General features: G+C 48.5%; 1 protein-coding gene across 1 annotated transcript in view; it reads right to left on the bottom strand.

The window, feature by feature from the left end:
• doc2g (double C2-like domains, gamma) overlaps positions 1–12,801 on the bottom strand; it is a gene marked incomplete at both ends in the record, with an annotated part of 37,128 nt that extends 24,327 nt beyond the window's left edge. The window contains 6 exon segments of the mRNA XM_079730323.1: positions 1,017–1,126; positions 10,644–10,718; positions 11,264–11,343; positions 12,279–12,555; positions 12,557–12,559; positions 12,619–12,801. Coding sequence (XP_079586449.1) covers positions 1,017–1,126; positions 10,644–10,718; positions 11,264–11,343; positions 12,279–12,555; positions 12,557–12,559; positions 12,619–12,801 — 728 coding nt within the window.
• Positions 12,802–24,302: the final 11,501 nt, after the last annotated feature.

Genomic DNA, 24,302 nt, shown 5'->3' with positions numbered 1-24,302 from the left:
CAAACTTCTTCAGAGCTTGTCTGAAGTGAGTTGTTTGCGTGGAACGAGTTTTGAGTGTGTCACAGATTTTGCGCCCTCAAGCTTGATCTCAATCACTTTCCATGGAGAGAGCCTGGAGGAGGAGGAGGAGGAGAGAGAGGAGGAACAGGAACAGGTGTAGGAGGAGGTGGTGGAAGAAGAGGGGCAGGAGGAGCTCAAGCAGGCGTTCAAGCAAGACGATGAGGAAAAGGAGTTGAGGGTAGAGGAGGAGGGGAAGGAGGAGGAGCAGGATTTCAAGCAGGACGATGAGGAAGAGGAGTTTGAGATGGAGGAGGAGGAGAAGGAGAAGGAGAAGGAGTTCAGGCAGGGCAATGAGAAAGAGGAGTTGAGGCTGGAAGAGGAGGGGAAGGAGGAGGAGCAGGACGATGAGGAAGAGTAGTTGAGGCTGAAGGAGGAGGGGAAGGAGGAGGAGGGGAAGGAGGAGGAGGAGGAGCAGTTCGAGCTGGACGATGAGGAAGAGGAGTGGGAGCATCTATACTACAGCCAACACCTAGCAGTCCCCGCGGCGAACACAGATGGGGAACAGTTGGCCGTCGTTGCCCGAGCTGCGATAATAAATGAACCAACAGCCCCTGTCCCCCACACCGCCGTGGGGGGGAAGCAGACTGTGGTTGACGCTACAATGGTAACTTGTGGTCATACATGTGATGCACCCACCCCTCAACCACACCATCTTCAGGTGTGTTTGTATGAGTCCTATTCATAGTGATGGTGGCAGTGTGTGTGTGTGTGTGTGTGTGTGTGTGTGTGTGTGTGTGTGTGGGTGGGTGGGTGGGGGTGTTTTGGAGGTCATGTAAGGTGGTTGTGGTGATAGTTGGGGTGTGAGTGGTGGTGATGGTTGTAGTAGTACTAGTTGTGGTGGTGGTAGTTGTAGTGGTGGGTGTGATGGTAGTGGTGCTGCTGGTGGTGGTAGGTGTGATGATGGTGATGGTGGGGGTGGCGGTAGTGTATGTATGTGTGTGTGTGGGGGGGTCTACCTGAGTGTCTTGGTGGTCATGTCTGCGGCGGTTATTCCGTGGTAGATCAGCGTCTCGTTCCACACAGGGTTCAGGGTGTTCTTCAGGGTCTTCGTGCGGAGTTTGTTTGCCTGGAGGGAGGAGGACGACGAGAGGGGCGGTTAAGGTGAAGACGATAAAAGAGTAAAATGTTGAGCGTTTTACGATTTAATGCGATGAAAGGGGGCGCTGAGGAATTGGTGGGGAGGGAAATACAGATGTTTTTAAGAGATATCTTGTCACTTTGAGGACAAGATAAAGTGGCTAGGGTGTGAAGGATTTTTACAGCTCTTCATGGCGCATTCCTCCCACACTGTGCCATAGAGCAACCGCTGCCAAGCGCTGGCAACGCAGCCTTATGAAGACACACTCAGACTCGTACGCTCAGACTGAAACCGCTGCACTCGCAGCATTCAACCTTGTCTGCCATTGAGATCTTTTTATTGCAAGCCTGGCAGAAATTTAGAGTTAAGACCGAGCAACAAGCAGTTTCTTTTCTTTGTTTTTTCCCCTAGACACTAAGTGGTTCGCAAAATTTGTTGACATGCTTACGATTTGTTGTCGGGCTTACGAAATCTGATTAAAAAAAAATTCAAATTAAACACAAACATCAAACTTGCACTAAACATCCGTCAACAAATGGAATATTTGTGATTTTGTCTTTTATATTGAAATACATATATTTATTTGAATAAACGTAATTATACACAACTCATTCAATAAAATTCATAAATTATCATACTGCGAGTGTCAAAATGCGATTCCATGCAAATACTTTTGACAAGAATTGCCTGAATTGCTTTGTAAAAAATAATCCTTCCGGCATTTCCCGCGGCAGATCAGCCAATTCACCCTCCTCGATGAACATCGGGTCAAAGCACTCTGACTTTCAGAAACAAAATTAGCAGCTTCCGTTATTCCTAAATGGAGCAATTGAGGGATGTGTGTTACCCAACCACCTGAAAATCCTGAATCGAATGTATTTAAAGTTCACAATTGTAAAAAAAAAAAAAGAAAAAAAGAAGTGTGACTTAATTATCTTACAATATTTGCATAATGTAGTGTACATCCGTCCATTCTTCACGTGAAACACTTACCGGTCGATAACTTTCTCATTCGCTTTCATAGCAGTTTGTCTACATAAGACCCGTCGTATCTATCTCATCTGTTTTAATTAAGTTGTTATTCTTCCATTGCTTCTTCAGCTTTGTTCACCATATCATTATTTTGTCATTAATTGATATCAGTCATTACGCTGGCAGAGTACAGTTGGCTAGCCAGCTATTGACGGCAATAATGCTTCTTCACTCATTTTGCTTCGCTAAGAGATTAAGGGTAACGCTCTGACCTCTTTGCTACATCAGTTTTGCTTCAGATTGATGCCATATTTCGTTAGCTGGATTGAACCTGCTGACAAGGGAGGCACTGGCTCTCTTATGATTGGTCGCTTTCAATGCGATCCCACCCACGCGGACCTAACTGAACAAGAGGCAGACTGTATGGCCAGATGATGGCAGTAATGCACCATAACGTTAATCTTCAGGGTTCGCCGCCATTTTTCCCTCCCTGTTTCTTCAACTCAGAACTTTTTTTCAGGACTTAGTGGTTTGAAAAAATAGAAAACGTTGAAAAGGGAAACAAGCCTCAGGCCAAACTTCTTCCTTTTGATATTCATGCCTGTTTTCAAACAAGGTTATGATGTATTAACACTACCATCTGGCCAAATTGACTGCAGGCTCTTTAGTTAACTGAAGCTGTCAATCAAGTACAAGGAGTTCTGTGTGGATGTGTTCGCCTCAAAAACTGACCAATCACAAAAGGGCCAGTACCCCCTTTAGGTTCCGCCCCCAAATTGTCAAAATTTACGTCAACAGCTCACGAGCAGAACTCATTGTTGAGAGCAGAATTAACTGGTGGGAGCGTGTATGCCCGCCAGCGCTAGCCCACTGGAACCATCTCACGCGTGAAGGGCTGGTGGTGCTCGCTGCTTAGTTGAACACATGCAGGTGCCATTATTTGCCTTTCACTCTGTTTTGTTTCTCGCTCGTAGCTGCCTCTACAACTCTAGGTTGTTGAATTTGTGCGCAAGCAATTATATTGTGCGAGTGGCAGTTTAAATCTGCGCCTGTGAAATAATAGTATTTGCTCCTTACCTCGTTTTAAAGCGTTCAGGGCATGAGAGAAATATCTGATGTCATACAAAAGGGCTGTAAAATGTATATGCCTAAGCTATATCTTCAACTGAGAAGCTGAGTCACCGAAACATATATTATTTAACTATCCACCAGTGAGTCAAATTATTACCACCATTGTTTTGCTTGCATGCATCATGCTTAACTTAGCTTGTACACTAAAGTTAAACTTAAATAGATGCTACTTATTTTCTCATGCATTATATTTTTCATTGCAACTAAAACCGAAAATCTATTGTGTAGTAGTATTGCGCAAAAAAATCCTTCCTCTCTCCAATAGAAAGGTATTAAGAAAGTTTTATTTGCATTGCCGCTAAAAACAGAAGATTGCTTTATCCTTAAATAGCCTTTTTTGTTGCCAAAGAGAACAAAACAGAGATCCTCGAGATTGCCACTTTATAGGCTACCCGGCCATACATATCACTAGACTGACCTTTACCCAAAACCTGACCAAGGTTTAATTTACACCTTATTTATATTTAAGATATAAATGCAAGTTAAATACCTGGCTTAGTGATTGTATAACATTAGGCATAGATTATATAAATATGTAAGATATTGTAGATACAATTTTGTGTGTAGTGTGTATGTCTCCCTTCCGTAATCGATTCAGCCACTACTGTAGTGACACAATTGATTTTACACGTGAGAGGCTAGGATTACACAGAACCGAACGTGGCATCAGTCATCTTCATGTTTCATGGAGGTCTGCTTCGTTTGGAAGGTTTCCAGGATTATTTCTGACACTAAAGGTCTAGAAGGCGCTACGAAATCTAAGAGAAGGCTAAGAAAAGATACAATAACTTAACATAATCGCGACGAGAAGGTGCGGTAACAGACACCACTCTTGTTCAATTGTAGTAATAAGGAAAGATGCTGGTTTTCTTCTTAAAAGTAGTTCTAGAATGCTTTCCCCAGGTGTATGTGGTAGACAGTTGGTGGATGGTACTAGAATGCCAGTCCCTCCAGAAAAACGCGATTATGCGATCGCATAATTCAACGCATAATCAGCCAAAGTCTGCATATTCATGCGGGGGCCGCATTTTTTCAAATATGCCGCACTTTCACCGCATAAATTGCAGATTTCTGTGCAAAATATGCGGGGCTTGCATGATTTCATAATCCCCGCATTTTCGTTAGAAAAAAGTCATATATATCTTAGCAGAAAGTTGAAAAATGTTGCGTTTACTTCACACAAGAGCAGCCATTTCCCCCTGTTGCCATGGGAACGTTATGAAGTGACGTAATTACACGTCGTGAACGTCATTGAAAAACTGCATTTTTCGCAAATTCCCGCATTTTTTCGCAAGTTCCCGCAATTTTTGCAAGTTCCCGCAATTTCATCGCATAAAATTGCATAAATATGCCGCATATTTCATTGCATTTTTTAACAAAACGTGCTGTATAATCAAGGATTCTTGGCCGCAACAATCACAAAAAAACACCGCATTTTTCTGGAGGGACTGGAATGCTTTCCCCAGGTGTATGTGGTAGACAGTAGGTGGATGGTACTAGAATGCTTTCCCCAGGTGTATATGGTAGACAGTAGGTGGATGGTACTAGAATGCTTTCCCCAGGTGTATGTGGTAGACAGTAGGGCGATGGTACTAGAATGCTTTCCCCAGGTGCATGTGGTAGACAGTAGGTGGATGGTACTAGAATGCTTTCCCCAGGTGTATGTGGTAGACAGTAGGTGGATGGTACTAGAATGCTTTCCCCAGGTGTATGTGGTAGACAGTAGGGCGATGGTACTAGAATGCTTTCCCAAGGTGCATGTGGTAGACAGTAGGTGGATGGTACTAGAGGTGTATGTGGTAGACAGTAGGTGGATGGCCACCAGCTGTTCAGGGAGGTAAGACGGCCAATCTACACATAGGATTCCTCAGCCCTTTGTCCAAAAAAAGTATTTGTAGGGAATTGCAGATTGGACACATACAGTGGATTAAAAATAAAAGAATGAATGAGTAAACATTTAGTTTTAATATGTCTAAATATAAAATGACACAAATATTGTTAGATTGGTTGACAGTTTAAAGTGCAAGTTTAGGGCAATAAGTAATTATTATTCTTAATTAGTATTAAGAATAATTAATTCTTAAATTATTAGACCCATGTTAGAATCATACTGATTCGCAAATCGACCAGCCTCACTTTTTCGTCACAAAAATTACACCTACACTTACAATACTTAAAACAAAATAGACTTTTGGACTGAAACTTTTTTGACTCATAGTGATCTGGACAGATCACTGACGGATCATATTCTCCAGCAACGTTCTATTTATTTTACCAGCGTCCGTTTCAAGGTCACCACGGCAACGGTTGACGGATAGGAACTAACGGGGGGAACCCAGCAGTGTAACACCAGTGTGGTTGGCAGATGTTGCAAATTGACAAGGATGCCAGGTGCGGCCGGCCCGGTCCTTCAGGGGATAAGTGACCGAGGAAGGAGGTCAAACGAGGTAGAACGACGGCCGCTAGGAGTCGACGGGAGGGATCAGAATGAGGCCGCCGCAACGGCAGCCAGATCACAGAGTGACAGTGGAGAGGGAGAGGGGCCCAGAGTGAGAGAGGAGGACAAGGAGAGAGAGTGAGAGAGAGAGAGAGAGAGAGAGAGAGAGGGGCCCAGAGTGAGAGGAGAGGACAAGGAGGGAGAGAGAGAGAGAGAGAGAGAGCGCCGCAGAGTGAGAGAGGAGAGGACAAGGAGAGAGTGAGAGAGAGAGAAAGAGAGAGAGAGCGAGAGAGAGAGAGCGAGAGAGAGAAAGAGAGAGAGAGGGGCTCAGAGTGAGAGGAGAGGACAAGGAGGGAGAGAGAGAGAGAGGGGGGGCTCAGAGTGAGAGGAGAGGACAAGGAGGGAGAGAGAGAGAGAGAGAGAGAGAGAGAGAGCGAGAGAGAGAAGTGTACATAGAGGGAACAAGAGAGAAACAGGCTAAGAAGAGAGGCTTAGAGTGCGAGAAGACTACAAGGAGGGAGCAAGAGAGAGAGCCGGAGAGCAAGAGAGAGAGCAAGAAGTGTGAGAGAGAGCAACGGAGGGACGAAGAGGATGAGCACGGGGAAGTGGAGACATCATTTATCATTCTCCCCAGGGAGAACGTCAGACATCTGCCACCTACTTTCCAGTGGGGCGACCAAGAGAGAGAGAGAGAGCGAGAGCGAGAGGGAGAGAGAGAGGGAGAGAGAAGACAGTCGGCTTCCACTGACTCACCTGTGTGTCCCCTCACCCCTCCCACGCCTCCCCCCTTCCCGCCCTCCTTGACAACACACCCCTAGCTAGCATCTGCCGGCCTCCCCCTCCCTCACCCGATACAGCCTCCTCCCCCGCCAGGTCTGCGACGGCGAGCTCTGCTTCCAGAAGGGAACACACCTCGGCTCATCGTGACCACCCCCACCACCCCCCCCCCCCGGTATAGGTACACACGGGCTGCAGACCTAGAAACAAGGAGCCGTCCCTCCATCCCTCGCTGCTATCCCCTCGCTGCTGTTCAGTCTTTCAGCAGATGCCTTCATCCAAAGCCGTCCAAAGCGAATGATCTTCAAATGATATGCATTTGGATTCGCTGACTTAAAGTGACATTACAGTCTTTGAGAAAAAAACATGCGCTAAAATAACTTCACCCTCACTACCTTTGGTATATATCTCCGTAAATCCGTCTTCAATTCCCGCGGCATATGGCTCAAATGAGGACCAGCGCGTTGTGGTGATCTAACAGGAAACTCTGCGCTGTGGCTCGTCTAATGCAACCAGCTGAAAGGTTTCTGGTAGATTTAGGAGTTCCCCCGCGCACCTCCACATTCATTCATCAATTCATTCATGTTCTCCCCTCCTACGTGCTCCCAGCCGGGAGGGGGGGGGGGGGGGGGGGGGGCGGGAAGGCTTTCAGAGATAATTAAAGAAGGGTGATGAAACTCAGACAGTGGCAGTGTCCATCACTCACTTCTACACACACACAGCTGCAGCCAATCAGAGGTCGGCCCCGGTTAATGTAACCTGCGGACCCTGAGACCACCTGCTGGTGGGACCGGAACGGAGGGGGGGGGGGGGGGGCGATAAATGAAAGTTCTGGCTTCCCCCCCTAACCCTCCAGGCCCCCATGATGCCACACGTCACTGATCCGCTCCTTCACTGAATCCCTGCCACGCACGACCTAATACACCGTGACGGAAACGGCAAACTACGTCCACTTAACTCGTATCTCGGGAGAGGCGCACTCCACCTCCAGGGATTGATATTCCCATGTCACACAAGGGGGGGGGGGGCGGCACACTCGAAAACACCAGCAGGCCTCATCTGTTAAATGAGTTTCAGCATGGCGTTGTGGCTGGAACCAGGCTCGCCTTGCCCCCCCACACACACACACTACCGTGGCCCTGCATCCCCTCGGGGTGATCGCCTGTCAGGCTGAGACAAGGCCGGGACGACGCCCTCCGCGGGCCAGGGCACGGGGGCTTAGTCGGGCCTGTCATTGTTTTTAGGATGTGTGGATGACATGCCCATCCATACTGCTCACACGTAAACCCTCTCTCACCCTATCCCTCTCTCTCCCTCTCTCCTTCTCTCTCTCTCCCTAGCCCTCTCGCTCCCTCTCTCCTTCTCTCTCTCTCCCTAGCCCTCTCTCCCCCTCTCTCCTTCTCTCTCTCACTCTCTCCTTCTCTCTCTCCCTCTCTCCTCTCTCTCTCCTTAGCCCTCTCACTCCCTCTCTCCTTCTCTCTCTCTCTCCTTCTCTCTCTCTCCCTCTCTCCTTCTCTCTCTCCCTCTCCTTCTCTCTCTCTCCCTAGCTCGTTCTCACTCTCAACCCTTCTCATTTTCCTCCCCTCCCGCTCTCTCTCCTGTCCTTGTCCATCTATCTCTCTTTCCATCTCTTTGTGTCACCTTCCTCTCTCGCTCTCTCCCGTCATTGTCTCAGTCTAACTCTTCCTCTCTGTCCCCCTCTCTACCTCACCATATATTCCCCTCTCTCTCTGTTCCTGTCCATCTCTCTCTCTCTCTCTCTCTGTTCCTCTCTCTCTCTCTCTCTCTCTCTCTCTCTCTCTCTCTCTCGTCTCTCTCTCTGGCTAAACCCTCTCCATTGTCTTTTTTTCGCTTTGTCTTGTCACTTTCCTGTTGATCGGTCCAGATCCAGCTATCCCTCCATTCTCCTTCATAGTTTCTTCTCCCTGCTGCAGGCCCTCTGTCTTCTCTTCCATCCATCTCTTCACTCCTCCTCTTCCTTCCTTCCTCCACCTCTCCTCCATCCAACTCTCCCTAATGTAAGGCCTCCTCCTCTGCCATCCTTCTCCTGTCCTCTCCCCATCCCACTGCAATTCATCCTCCTCCTCATCTCCTCTGCTCTCCTCCTCCTCCTCTCATCAATTGTTCATTTTGGCTTATCTTCAACTCTCAGCTTGGCAAGCCTCATTCCTCTCTGTGCTTTTTTAATTTTTAGGATAGAGGACAAGGTGTTTCCACTGGAATAATTAATTTGATCTGCAAAATGGGTGAGGGGGAAGGGGGGGTTGGAGGATGGCGGGGGCGGGTAGCAGCCTCGAAATCCCGGCGCACCAACACGGGGTACAACCACGGGGTCACATGGGTTATGTGTCGCTTTGTGCTCTGCATGCAAAGGCAGCGTTGACTCCATGTCGGTCGCCCATCCCGCCGCCCAACCCCAGGCTGTGTACTGTTGTTGTTTCGATGCGATTTATGGATATTTTCTATAGTGCTACAGCTCGCCCTGGAGGTGGGCCAACTCTCTCTTTACGGTCGTGCCCCCCCACAACCCAGCGATAAATATTAATGGGGCACTCACATTTCAGCCATGTTTCATCAGCCTTTGGACTTATCCAAACAGCCCGTTGGAAAAACCTCTGCTCTCATATAGACTGCGGGCTGCAAATGGGAACAGTTCAAAGGCCGGTTTGTATTTTAGAGTTTTACAGTGTTTAAAGGTGCTGGAAGGTGTTTCAAGGTGTTTCCGCAGCTCCAATCGTGTTTCATCCCCCTCCTCATGAAAGATTTCTAGATCTGCTTTTAAATAGGCTCATATGTCTGGCCATGCTTCTGTCCTGCCCTGTTGACTCTGATCCTCATGACGATGTTGAGAGGGTCTGAGCAGCGAAGAGAGGGAAGGAATAAATCAATCACATGTTTTTGTGTGCCATCTAATATGTACAACGTAAATTATGTATGTATGTACATCATATCTAACCATACATGTGGAAAAATAATAATTGATGTCATGATGAGGATATGCAGAGATAAGCCGTGTGTACGTGGTGTGTGTATGTGTGTGTGTGTGTGTGTGTGTATGTGTGTGTGTGTGTGTGTGTTTGTGTTTGTATGTGTCTGTGTGTGGGTAAATGTCAGTAAATGTGTGTGTGCACTCTCAGCATCTGTGAGTGTCCTCACAGGACCCTGTATCCACACACTACATACGAAAACACACACACACACACACACACAGACACGCACTCACAGAGTTGTGGGTGAACACCTTCTCATTGTCCCGGCCAGTACCCCCCCCCCCCTCCAGACTACTACCCCATCACAACTCGCCTCTTGACGTGAGCCGTGTAACAATCCTCCACTGTTTCCATGACAACCACCTGCTGCTGTCCTCCACACTCATCTGTCCCCCTCCCTCTCTGTTCCTCCTTGCCCTCCTTTCTCCCTCTCTGTTGCGACCCCCCGCCCCCTCTCTGTCCCTTATTTCCTCTCCACACACACACACCAACACAGTGTTGGTATTTCAAGGTGAAAGGGGTTCACAGTGAGATATAGAGATAGTGACAGAGATAGAATTGGAAGGTGAAAGGCAGAGAGAGAGAGAGAGAGAGAGAGAGAGAGAGAGAGAGAGAGAGAGAGAGAGAGAGACAGAGAGAGACAGAGAGAGACAGAGAGCAGACAGGGGCAACATTCCTGAGGGCAAGCTCCAGATGCGTCCCAAGCCCTCTGGACCCCCCCCCTAAATCAACCTGTTGCGGTTCAACGCCCGCCCCATCTAATCACAACCTGAACTATTTGGGCAACCTCCGCTGGGAAAACAGCTTACCCTTCATGCTGGCAGTTTGTTTGTGCGTGTTGCGGCTGCTTCTTCAACAGGAAGAGGAGGCAGTTAGTGGTGGGACACACCGATCACGCTCACTAGACTGCACCAATCGACCAGCGTTGCATAAAGCACCACTAACCTGAACATTACGCATTAAGAACGCTGAGCACATGCAAATACACGCTAGCATATGCCACACATGCATATCCCAGGCCACGCTGACACACGCTAGCATCACACTAGCATCACGACTTTCCAGTTTGACCTTCAACAGAGTTCAGGTAAACAGTATTCAGATGTCATGTACGTTTATCCAACATTGTCCAGGTATTATTACCCAGCATGCATTGTGCAGTCAGGTTACAGAAACGTTCAAAGATTAGGTTAGCGACCTTGCTAGCTCCAGGCAGCAGGTGTAGCTTGACGTATGGATCAGCCAGCCCATTGGAGTCCATGGCTTTCAGTCCCTGTGGAAACACACTCGCACACACACACAAACACAAACACACACACACACACACACACACACACACACACACACACACACACACAAACACACGCACACACAATTATAAAAAGAACTACGTCAATGTGAAGCCGCTCATCCCCCAAATGCTGAAGACATGTGACAGGGTCAGAGAAACGACATTGAATGCATTTAAAAACATACCCTTAGCCATTGTGATGTTGAATCCCCCTTTCACCCATCCCCCACTACCTCCGCGGCCCCACCAACCCCAAATGTCTTTTGTTCGGTTCCCAAGCAAACTTAGCATTTAATTAGTGTAGCCTGACAGGAGACAACCGTGTGCGGTGAGAAAGCGCTGCGTCGCAATTTCATGAATGTTGTATCTGAGCCCTCTTGTCATCACAGGAGCGGAGGAAACACGACAAAATGAACCGCCGCTGCTGACGTCTGCTCCGACGCCGTCACTCATTGGTCGTGCCAAGGACGGTTATGCAAGTGTGACCAATGAGGGAGGGGGGAGGTGGGGAGGGAGGGTGGTCGTACCTTGGCTTTTTGGATGGTGCAGTGGAGACAGTTGTTCTCCTCGTCAAAGTGTAGGCAGAACTCCAGCGTGCCCAGGTAGGCTGGGAGGGGAGATGGAACAGAACACAGTCAGCGGCTGCACGGTTAATACAGGCATGGCCACAGCCCATGCACAAACAAACAGACACACTAACACACACACACACAAACACACATACACAAAGATGCATACACATACACACACACATATACTTAAAGATGCAGACACACACACACACATCTGCAAAGATTCATACTCACAAGCAGACACAAAGATAAACTCACAAAAGGTCATGCGTTTACACTCACAGATATAGGCCGATTTACTGTGTGATAAAAGATCGGACACTCACACACACTGGCACACCCGCTTGTGCACTGATTAGGGCACTAAACACAAGCTCTGAGTCACATTGGGAACATATGGTCTGCGGAAAACATGACACAGCTTAATAGGAATGGATTTTCCTATTGTTTAGATAACTATCGGTGGATGGTCTGGGCTGAGCAGCTAGATACATAAATCACCACAGCGGCCGTGTCACTGAGAGTAGAGATGACAGACAGAAACCAGGCGGCGAAAGGCTTGCCGCTGCCGCAATTACTCTATAAACACATGCTGTGTCCCCACAACACAGTTTTCTCACAAACAGGGAGAGGGTTCACACACACACACACACACAAACACACAGGAGTGCCACACATTTTGGGGACACAGTACCGCCTGAGGACATACCTTGCACATGGAGGTTATTACTTCAATTAATAGAGCATTAACGATCACAGCACACAAGTACAAAAGGTGCATACACAGAGAGACACACACACACAAACGCGCGCGTACAAAAGTACACGCGCGCGCACACACACACACACACACACACACACACACACAAAGCATACACACACACAAAGCATACACACACCATGCTCCACTGTTGCTGCTGGGACCTTTCCAGGCCCCCGCTCCGCCCTACTGCCATGGCGATAAACTCACTCTCTTCGTCGTCGGAGTCGGCCGGCTCTCCCCTCTCCACATCGTCGTCCACCACCTTCCTCTCCTTGGCCTTCTCCCCGTCCTCTATCATGTTCCCGTTGAAGACCTCCTCCTTCAGGATCTTCTTCTCCCGGGGCGGGGGCGGCGTGCACGGGTAGTCGTGGAAACGGGGAAAGAAGTCGGAGATCTGCGGGATGGGCAGGATGGGCCCGGGGCACACGTTGATGGCAAAGTGCTCCTGCATGGAGATCTTGACGGGGGAGGGTGGTGGGCCAAAATGGTGGGGGTGGGGGTGAGGGTGAGGGTGGTGGTGGTGGTGGTGGTGGTGGTGGTGGTGGGGGTGGAGGTGGGGGCTGGCCGAGGGGGAAGGAGAGGTGGAGGAGTTGTTGTTGTTAGGCGTGGGGATGGCGCAGGGAGAGGAGGTGGAGGAGGTAGTGGTGGGGGAGGTGGAGGAGATGGAGGATGAAGAGGGGGCGGTCAGGTGGGAGGAGGCGGGGGCCGGTGGGGGTTTGGAGACACTCATGGGCACCACTGGTTGAGTCTGTGTGTGTGTGTGTGTGTGTGTGTGTGTGTGTGTGTGTGTGTGTGTGTGTGTGTGTGTGTGTGTGTGTGTGTGTGTGCATGTTGGAAGTAGGATACAGACAGACAGATATAAAGAGAGAGAGGGAGAGAAAAGGAGAGAGAGATAGAGAGAGGAGAGACAGAGAGACAGGCAGATGGAGACAGAGAGAGACAAAGATAGTGAGAGAGAGGGTGAGCAATAGACAGAGAGAGAGAGAGAGAGAGAGAGTTTATGAGTGGATGAGTAATTTAACAAGTTAAGTAAGAGTAGAAGTATCGGAGGGAGGTGGGTGAGGATGGATTGCGACCAGAGGAGGAGGAAGAAGGAAAAGGACAGCATATTGAATGATAAAGCAAGTTGAACTCTGTGCACATCTTACCTCAAAACATCCCATAAAAAATGACTCAGACAAACCATTCATTCCTGCTTAAAACACACTTCATAGCAACAGCAAAAGCAAAAACGGAAAAGGCCCATCCGTAGACTTCCACTCCGTCTCCATTCTCGACAGTAGATTCATGTTGGTCCAGAAACCCACACGTTTAGCAACCCACCCCAGAGCCATCTGCTTCTGACAGGTAAGTGTTTCTCTGTCGTTCTGCCGGGCGGATGATTCAGGCTGGTGCCGTGTGTATGCAGGTGTCCCAGGGCAAGAAGCTGAGCCTCTACCTGCTCCTTAATGATACAAACATGTCTGGTGATTCACTGTACATCGCCGTGAGCAGTCGACCCAACGGTGCACACGCACGCTGACAGCGGTGTGTCTACGCGTTGGCCCGTTGGATGGAGACGTCTTCATGGAGGGAAGTCGATAAGCCTTGTGAAGAAAGTGTCAAATCAACGCAGGTGTGGGGCTGTAGGGCGCCGTTCTAGAGCGAGGGAACACTATCGTTTCAGCCCGCCGCCGAGAGAGAGCGGGGAGACGGAGGGAGATGGGAACACCGTCGCATTCTACGCCCACACTCCAACTTCTGCACTTGAACGTTGGAGCGTTTGCAAAACGGGCGCCGTGGGAGTTGACCTTGTTTCACACGCCGGGGCACGCTGGGACACGCGATTCATCAGCCGCAGTACAGCAATATAACGATAATAGAGAGGATGAGGATGGTTTCATATCTCTAATGTGAGTCAGGGGGCGGAAATTTGGAATGGAGTACCCTACGATGAGACTCCACCGCTGCTGAGCAGAGCTGCGTCCACGACGCGCGGCTCTTAAGTATCAACTCGTGCACGTTCACCTCGCACACTAATCCCTTGTTTATCTTTCTTCTCCCTCTCAGCACCCTCCTCCTGCTCTCCTTCCCTCTCCCTCATTTATACCTTCCCTCACTCCTCTCTACTTTCCGTCTCCTGTCTCTCCTCCACGCTCAGTCTCCTCTCTCCCTCTCTCTCTCTCTCTCTCTCTCTCTCTCTCTCTCTCAAAGTCCCCTGTGTAACAGTCCCTGTTGGCACAATTTCCATAAGATTATGTGTAGTGCTATCTCAGACTAGGACATGAAGCAGAACTTATTCCAAAACAAATTTAAAAACCTGAACCACCCAATCATGTGTGGATTATAGGAAATCCATCACGACGCAATTTAAAATAATCCTTGTTACACTAGTCTCCGTGTGATGGATGTAGCCACGAAGATCACTACAGATGGTGGCTTAACATTAGGCTCATTTATGATCAGCTGTAGTAGAAGTAGTACTAGTAGTTGTAGTAGTAGAAGAATAAATCTAGTTGGGAGCCAGGGATAAGCTATTTGTCTGTGATAATCTATTAACACGGGCAAATAATCAGTATCAAATAAAATCCACACAATCATGGTAACGTCAATGACATCGTGAAGATATAGCTTTGTTGTGAAACTCCCATCGATTCCATTCATTCCACTCTCTGCGTTCATTCATTCCTTCCTTCGTTCGCAATCATAACACAACCCCTCTATCTGCTAATGCAAGGGCCATCTGTCGGTCCAAACCACCGCCAACCCGAAGTTCCCTCTCCTGACTGCACAACCGTCAGACAGCCCACACAACGGCATACAGCCCCTCTGCCTCTCTACAGAAACTGTCCCCGGTACACCTGACTCAGGCGTGAGCAGACAGAAATATAACTGTTTAAACCCATCTCCTGGCAGGGATTCAGCAAGACAGGGGCTGGCCGTGACAGCGCTCCGCTGCCGACATTCCCAGACTCCCCGATCCCATGTTGTCATCTCAAACACGCTGCTGCAATTGTTTTTATTCTGGGAAGCGGCTTACGCGCACACACACATTCACACAGGCACTGGCGCACACACAGCCAAACAAACAAGCCCTTGCACACACACACACAGGCGATAGCACGTAAACACAGGCGCACACACAGATACACACACTGCTGCTGTTGTTTTTATTCTGGGAAGCGGCTCGCACACACACACACACGCACACACACACACACAAACGTGCACACACACAGGCACATACACATGCACACACACACACACACACACACAAACACACACACACACTCACACACACATCAGTTGGTCTTAAGGATCACGTGTTAGTGATCACTGTAAGGGATGGATAGACCCTGATTCCCATTCATTCACTCTCTATTACACACAGACAGAGAGAGAGACATAGATAGACATAGAGATAGACAGAGAGAAAGGGCGATAGAGAGAGCTGGAGCTAGACAGAGAGAAAGAGAGACAGATGCAGAGAAAGTGAGAGAGAGAGAGAGATAGACAGAGAGAGAGAGGGATAAGAGAGAGAAATAGAGGAGAGACGGAGAGACAGAGATAGATAAAGAGACAGAGAGATAAAGATAGACTGAGTGAGAGTGAGAGACGGAGTGTGTGTGAAAAAGAGAGAGAGAGAGAGAGAGAGAGAGAGAGAGAGAGAGAGTGCAATAAGGAGAGACTGAAAGATAGAGAGAGACAGAGAGAAAGATAGACTGAGTGTGAGCGAGAGACAGTGAGGGTGTGTGAGAGAGACAGAAAGAGAAAGACAGATTTGTGGGGAGACACACGTGCGTGCATGCATGCGTACATACCGACACATGCATTCACACACAATCCCGAAACAGGAGAAAACGGCCAGACGTGGAAAAATACACATACACACACACACAGACGCAAACACAAATACAAACACACTCTCACACACATCGGTGTAATGCATACACACACGTATGCCATTGACACACACACACATACATACCCAGACTTCATCTGTGCAAGCATTCCATTTTGTCTGTTCCCGTCCTCCGTCTCTCTCACACTGAGAACGGCGTAGACCTGCTCTGACTCTCTATATCCACTCTCTCCCTCTCTCACTCTCTCTCTCCTCCTCTTGCTCTCTCCCCCCTCTACTCGTCGCTTGCTTTTTTCCCTCTCCACTCTACTCTCTTTTCCTCCCCTCCATTTCTCACCCCCTCCCTCCCCTCCATCCCTATCTCCAGTATAGTAGTGACGTGCGTGCTGAAATACTGGTTCATATGCTTGCAGTGTGTGTGTGTGTGTGTGTGTGTGTGTGTGTGTGTGTGTGTGTGTGTGTGCAGTGTCTGCCTGTGTGTCTGTTTGTGTGTGTGTGTGTAGTGTCTGCCTGTGTGTCTGTTTGTGTGTACGTGTGTGTGTGTGTGCATGTGTGTGAGTGTGTGTAGTGTATGTATGTCGGTCTGTCTGTCTGTGTGTATCTGTGTGTTTCTGTGTGTCAACGTGTGTGTGCATGTGTGTGTGTAGAAAGATGGACGCAAAAAGACGGAGCGTGAGCGAGAGTCCGTCTCTCATGTTTGAATGTGGTTGAATTAAAACAATTAATTAAACAAGTGAAAACATTTTAAAGAGAGCTGTAACTGAGCTGCAACCAAAATAAGCATAAGGAATGAGAGCCAGTCACAGCACCAGGACGAAGCGACGGAACGCTGTGGACAATCAGGGTGAAGGGGACATGATGTAAGAGAGAGGCGGAACACAATACACACATACACAAAATGAGGATCGCCTCACTCTGGGGGGGGGGGGGGGGGGCGGAGCTCATTGACGGCCAGAAGATGCCAGCAACACACAATGGAGCTGCAGCTGTAGTACCCCACAGCTACTGTACCGTGTGTGTGTGTGTGTGTGTGTGTGTGTGTTTGTTTGTGTGTGTGATTGTTTGTGTGTGTGTGTGATTGTGTGTGTCTGTGTGCTGCGTCAAAAATGATATATTGCATCACATGTGCGTATGTGAATCGGAGGGGAGTGAGATAAAAAGGTGGGAGATGTGGAGTGAGAGGACGAGACAGGGTGAGAAAGGGAGAGGGGGGAGTTGAGAGAGAGAAAGATAACGAGAGAGAGAGAGAGAGAGAGAGAGAGAGAGAGAGAGAGAGAGAACCTGAAAGATTTAAAACAGGAAGTAGACTTCAAAGACTCATGCAAGAGCAAGAGAGAGCGAGGGAAGAATCCCATCATTTAAACATTAAATCACATGACCAGGACGGGCAGAGAAAACTACAAATACCAACCCCCTCTTCCCCTGCCAAATCACCCCAACTTAAGGAAATTTGAGTGGACGCATGCAGAGGAAATGTCAGCTGCCAGCCAATAAGAAGGCAGTAGGGTGTAGAATAACAGCTTAATGAACTATCTCCGGCTGTCGTCACATCACACTAGTCTGTTCCTTTGATGTTGCTGAGGGTCGGGCAGAGCCAACTAAGGCCCAATCAATTAAATTAATGGTCAATGTGGGAAGAGAGAGGGCTTAAGTGTGTGTGTGTGCGTGTGTGTGTGCGTGCATGCGTGCGTGCATGCGTGCGTGTGTACGTGTGTGCGTGCGTGTCTACATCTTAATGACTTGATGCCCTGTCTTCCACTTAATTGCCACCCTCACCCCCACCACCATCCACTACCCCCACCTCACGTTGTGGTTTCCCTAACCCTAAATAATAAAAAGAGCTTCCAAACGACTGCATTGCTGCAGGGACGCTCCACTGGACATTAATACTTCATTCACAGAGGCGCTGTTTCTCCGATGGCTTCATTATGAGAGGGAGATGAATGGATGTTTGTGACGTGTGGCGGGCGGCAGCAGAGAGAGGGGGCGCAGAGGAAACTACACACGGCCAGCAGCAGACTGTTGAATCATTCACTCCCAGGACTATCTCACTCCAAGGGGAACGCCACTCCCAGAACTCTCTCACTCCAAGGGGAACCTCACTCCCAGGTCTATCTCACTCCAAGGGGAACATCACTCCCAGGTCTATCTCACTCCAAGGGGAACGCCACTCCCAGGACTATCTCACTCCAAGGGGAACATCACTCCCAGGTCTATCTCACTCCAAGGGGAACATCACTCCCAGGACTATCTCACTCCAAGGGGAACATCACTCCCAGGTCTATCTCACTCCAAGGGGAACGCCACTCCCAGAACTCTCTCACTCCAAGGGGAACCTCACTCCCAGGTCTATCTCACTCCAAGGGGAACATCACTCCCAGGTCTATCTCACTCCAAGGGGAACGCCACTCCCAGGACTATCTCACTCCAAGGGGAACATCACTCCCAGGTCTATCTCACTCCAAGGGGAACATCACTCCCAGGACTATCTCACTCCAAGGGGAACATCACTCCCAGGTCTATCTCACTCCAAGGGGAACATCACTCCCAGGTCTATCTCACTCCAAGGGGAACGCCACTCCCAGGACTATCTCACTCCAAGGGGAAAATCACTCCCAGGTCTATCTCACTCCAAGGGGAACATCACTCCCAGGTCTATCTCACTCCAAGGGAAACACCACTCCCAGGACTATCTCACTCCAAGGGGAACATCACTCCCAGGTCTATCTCACTCCAAAGGGGAACGTCACTCCCAGGACTATCTCACTCCAAGGGGAACGTCATTCCGAAGACTATCTCAATCTAAGATCAATGTCACTCCCAGGACTATGTCACTCCAAGCCCCCTTGGCTGCAAAGACGCATGCGCACACACACACACACACACACACACACACACACATACACGTGTACAGTGATGCTGACACTCACACGTGCACGAGGTGTCACAGACACAGAAGGTTACAGACACACATACAAACATGCACACACACAGCAGCTGTTTGACAGCTGGAGAACACTCACAGCTGACCTCCCGCCAAACACCCCCCCCCCCCCCCCCCCCCCCCCCCCCCCCCACACACACACACACACACACACACACCACAAACCTCCCATGTCTGGGTCATGGCTGAATGTTACAGGAGATACGCAGTCAGAACTTACATATGAATGTGTGCAATAAGACAACCCTGGGCAAGAACCTGAATGTTTTCAAACGTCATAGAACCTCTTGATCTTCTCAAAGATTCCGGGAGCTTAGGTTCTGCTAGAAGAGCAGACCTTCAACAAGAAAGAGAAAAAAACACAAAGGAAATGATCACACTAAATTCCCCAGTGAGCTGGTAACTGTCGCCAGTTGCCAGTTATTATCGACAGATAATCGCACCTGTTTATAGATCTATCATTACCGTCATTACTGGTTGCTTGGAGAAGCTCTGTTCGAGATGGGCTTAGGCCCATAGGGACCTCTCAAGAGACCTAAGTACAAAGACAGTCGGCAATTGGAGGAGTGCGTTGACAATCTAGTGATCGCAGTGAAAATGCTGCACTAATGCAGTTTTCGTCCCCATTCACAACGACACCACGGCACTTGGGCAAGGTTGGAAATCAGTAATCAGTTTCGCATTCTGCACTCAATGTACCTACCATACTCCAGCGCACATTAAAGCCTTCTGTTCATTCCAGTCAAGTCAAAGTATGAAAGGTAGCGAAATGTAAATAAGTAACCGCTTGTGCGTTACCTTATGCGATGCCCTTGATCTCTAATATTTACGGCGGTTAAATCTACTGACTGTCCAGTATTGTGGTCCAGTCCCATTTGTGGTCCCATCATTGTTTTGATCTCGGCTCAAACTGTGAGTCCTGTGTAGAAAGTGCATTGGTTGTGTGAACATTGGTTTATTGAATCTACCTAGTACAAGCATGGGAGCAATAAAAAGCACATAAAGAATGTGTCACATACCAGCCAAAAAGGGGCGGCTTAATGTCGCACAACAGAGAATACCATAAAAAACACTTCGATTTAGTAAATGTCTGGTAACATAACAACCGTAACATAACATAACCGTAATGAGTACCAATGACCGACGTTCCAAAAGGCAGCGATGGCTGTGACAGCGATGACAGCAGTGACAGCGGGACGCGGCCGCTTGATGCTGAACATCACTGAGCAAATTGTGCGACTCTCGACTTTCAAAAGAACGGCTTTGTAAAAGAACTGAAGCCTGTAAAAGTCCCCTATGGAAATACTCAGAATAGGAAAAGTCCTTGAGTCAAGGTTCTTGATGTTATCAGTCAGAGCCAAGGCATTATGTCTGAAGTGGGCACTACATCACGCTCATTCAGTACAATGATACAAGGGGAGGCCGACAACAAATAAAGAAGAGAAGCAATAGCGAAGGCTGTCAAGCGATACAAATGAGACAAATAACGGCGCAACAAAATGTGGCGCAGAGAGGTATTTTCACAAGAGGTACTCAACAATAGGTGTGAAGGGGAGTGAAAGTGGAGTGAAGGTGGGTAAGTAGTGAGCATCAGTGCGCGGTCCTGGTGAATTTGTACCACCAGGACCAGAGCGATTGTGTCTGAAGGATGAGGAGTCGGGGGGGACGGCCGAGCCTGGGCAATCGATCTCTCCTCTGGCAAAACATCAGGCATCACACTGATCTTTAATGCTGCGACAACCCAACCATGATGAGAGCAAGAGCGTGAGGGAGAGAGCGGGAGGGAGAGACAGAGACAGAGACAGAGAGAGACAGAGACAGAGAGACAGAGAGAGAGAGGGATGGCTGCCAGTGGGTTGGCAGAGATAAAAACACTCACAGCGTGACTTGACAGGGTGGTAGGAGTTTAGATCGAGGGCATCGCGAAATAACGATTCACGAATGTGAAGTTAAATGTGAGGCAGGAAATGAGAGGGAGGAACCACAACAGCGCAATGAGAGCTGAATGAAAAACCCGGGCGCTGTATCTGTCTGTTTGTGGTAAACATCCGAATGAAATAGGACGGCATGAGAGAGAGACAGGGAGAGAGAGAGAGAGAGAGAGAGAGAGAGAGAGAGAGAGAGAGAGAGAGAGAGAGAGAGAGAGAGAGAGAGAGAGAGAGAGAGAGAGAGAGAATGACTAGAGAGAGGGAGAGAGTGAATAAAGATAGATGAGGTATGAGTGTGTGCCTGCTGAGATAATCTCCTCTTTTAGGACCACACAAAGCACAGGAGATTGGTTTGGAGAACACCAGTCACTACTTTTACCACCCCCACCACAACCTCCTTCACCATCAGCACCTAAAGCGTTTACACCAGCCCCTTTTACCGTCATCACCCCCACCAACACCACCATCCCTAAAGCATCCCAACCATGCCAGCAGCATCTCCATCACCACTACCCAAGACAGCATCTCCATTGCAATACCTTGGGAGTGCTGCTAGATTAGCATACAAGCAACACACACAGCACATTTGTCATGCACACAGATGTTGCATACCAATTAGAACTGGCACGCAAATCCCTCAGAAACAGAGACCTGGACAAGGGAGGCTCTAGTCTTGGCTTGTCCTACGTTTGACCTTGAGGAATACCGTTCCTCTCTGCTGCTTTCCCATCACACGCTCCTACCCCTCTCGGTTGTACACAACCGTTTTCCCTGCCAAGTGATGTGTTGCCAAAATAGGACTTCCCCTTCTCCCAGCGAGGTCCGACTGTGAATGTTAATCATTGGAAAAGCTTTATCGCTCTGGCTTCCAGCTGAGCAATTAAGAGAAGTGTAGGCTTTAAACCCTGCATTGTTTAATACATGGCTGCTATTCCCCCTGGAGGGATGCGCTCTGGCCTTCTTAGTGAATATCCAGTTTAACTTTTAACACTGGCACGCGTTCCTGTTTGAACTAATGCATTTTGCAAACTGGCACAGTACCAGGCCTCGGAATACTGCTACCTCACTCACCAGCCTGATGCGGCGTGAAGGAGAAAGGGCCGAACTGAGTTTTCCCTGATCAAATCCACCATTTGCGAGGCTGTTATTGTGTGAGTTTGCAACCCATTTTTTTTAAAGTCACAACAAATATTCAGTGCGAAAACTCTCACTCTCCTACTTGAGTTGGTATCAGATGAATGTCAGGAAAAAAAGGGAGTTTTGGCCAATTGCTTTTCTCGCTGCCCATCCTTCTTCTTTTTTTTTCTCATTGCCAGCTCCAGCTGCTGATGCTGACCAAGTGTAGCAGGGGGCTGTCGGGACAGTGCCCTGTTCCCTGGAGCGGTGCGGGGGGCTTTGTTTTCTTTAATTTAGAGCATGACCATCGGAAGATACAAGAGGCAATTTACCAAGCATCTTCCATGAGACAATGGATGTACATGATGGCCATGGCTGAAGGCAGCCATGGCGGGAGAGACCACTTTCATTTGCAATACACTCTGCAAATGACCTAAACACCTTTCGATTCAGAAAGGAAGGGAAACATCTCTACACCTACGCCTCAAGTTCAACCTACCTAAATTCTCCCATGTGGCCCCCCTTTCGTTGACCTCCATTGGCTCCCTGTAGTAGCTCGCATCAGATTCAAGATGATTGTACTGGCCTACAAGGCGGTCAATGGTACTGCACCTACCTACCTCCATTAGTCAGACCACACACCCCAGCCCGAGCACTCCGCTCAACTACCTCAGCTCGACGCCTGGTACCGCCATCACTAAGATCAAGCAAAGGTAGATCATCAAAGTCACAATTCTTCTCTGTTTTCCCCTTGTGGTAGAACGAGCTTCCTGCCGGCGTCAGGATCGCAGAGTTCCTCACCAGCTTCCACATAAGACTCGAGACTCACTTGTTCAGAGTTCACCTAGACTCTGCATAGCCTCCCTCCAACCCCTTTTACGCACTTATTGTATGTGGTACGTCTTGGCACTTAATGTACACATTTATTTTATGTTGTACGTCCTTGCACTGAAAAAAATAGTAAAAGTATCCAAGCTATCTTTGTTGTATATGGGGAATGGGTTAACCTTGCAATTGTTAGTGCTTTGCACTTGGTTTTATAAACATCCTTACTGTACCGACAGCAATATATTGTTATTCCTTCTTCTGACAAATGTGATAGAAAGTCGCTTTGGATAAAAGCGTCTTATAAATGCCCTAAATGTAAATTTAAATCTTGAGGTGCAAGGAGAATGTATACAAATGCTTTTTCAAATCAATATAAACAAGAAATATATCATTTTAATATAATCACATCTTCACAATTGTATATGATCATTATGATTATCTCCACGACAATAGATCGAGGTGATGGTGGTAGTGGTGGTAGTTAGGATTGTGTTAGTGATGATGGGGGTGGTAGTGAGGATAGTGGTAGTGATGAAGGTGGTGTTAACAGAGTTTATCATGGTGATGGTATAAAGGATAGTGGTAGTGATGATGCTGTTGTTAGAGAGGATAGTGGTACTGATGATGCTGTTGTTAGAGAGGATAGTGGTAGTGATGATGCTGTTGTTAGAGAGGATAGTGGTAGTGATGATGCTGTTGTTAGAGGGGATAGTGGTAGTGATGATGGGGGTGGTAGTGAGGATAGTGGTAGTGATGATGGGGGTGGTAGTGAGGATAGTGGTAGTGATGATGCTGTTGTTAGAGAGGATAGTGGTAGTGATGATGGGGGTGGTAGTGAGGATAGTGGTAGTGATGATGCTGTTGTTAGAGAGGATAGTGGTAGTGATGATGCTGTTGTTAGAGAGGATAGTGGTAGTGATGATGCTGTTGTTAGAGAGGATAGTGGTAGTGATGATGCTGTTGTTAGAGAGGATAGTGGTAGTGATGATGCTGTTGTTAGAGGGGATAGTGGTAGTGATGATGGGGGTGGTAGTGAGGATAGTGACGATAGTGATGGTAGTGGGGATAGTGATGGTTGTAGTATTGTACTAGTGTGGTACGATGGTACTGTGGACAGGCCAGGCTGAGTGTGTAGGTGAGGAGGAAGTGTCCTGTCAAGGTGTGTTACTATTTGCTCCGTGCTGCTGTCCCTGGACATCAGTTCTCTCCGCAGCGCTGTCGCTCTGCATCATTTATCAATCCCTCTGAAGTTCTCCACACCACCCAGCAACCACACCCCCTCCAGGCCCCGCCAGCACCACCCGCCCTCCCCTCCCTCAGGGGACCCACACACACGCACACAGACACACAGACATAGACACACATGCACACAAACTCCCTCCGCTACTGCTGCCTCTCCACCACCCGTACGACACACAAACACACACACACACACTCACACACACACACACACACACACACACACACACACACACACACACACACACACACACACACACACACACACACACACACACACACACACACACACAGCTTCTGCCAACCCATAACACACTCATGCTCTTCCACTCTCC

The sequence above is a fragment of the Pollachius pollachius genome (assembly GCF_949987615.1).
Source record: "Pollachius pollachius genome assembly, chromosome: 2".
Lineage (NCBI taxonomy): Eukaryota > Metazoa > Chordata > Actinopteri > Gadiformes > Gadidae > Pollachius > Pollachius pollachius.
This window is presented reverse-complemented; position numbering and strand designations above follow the sequence as displayed.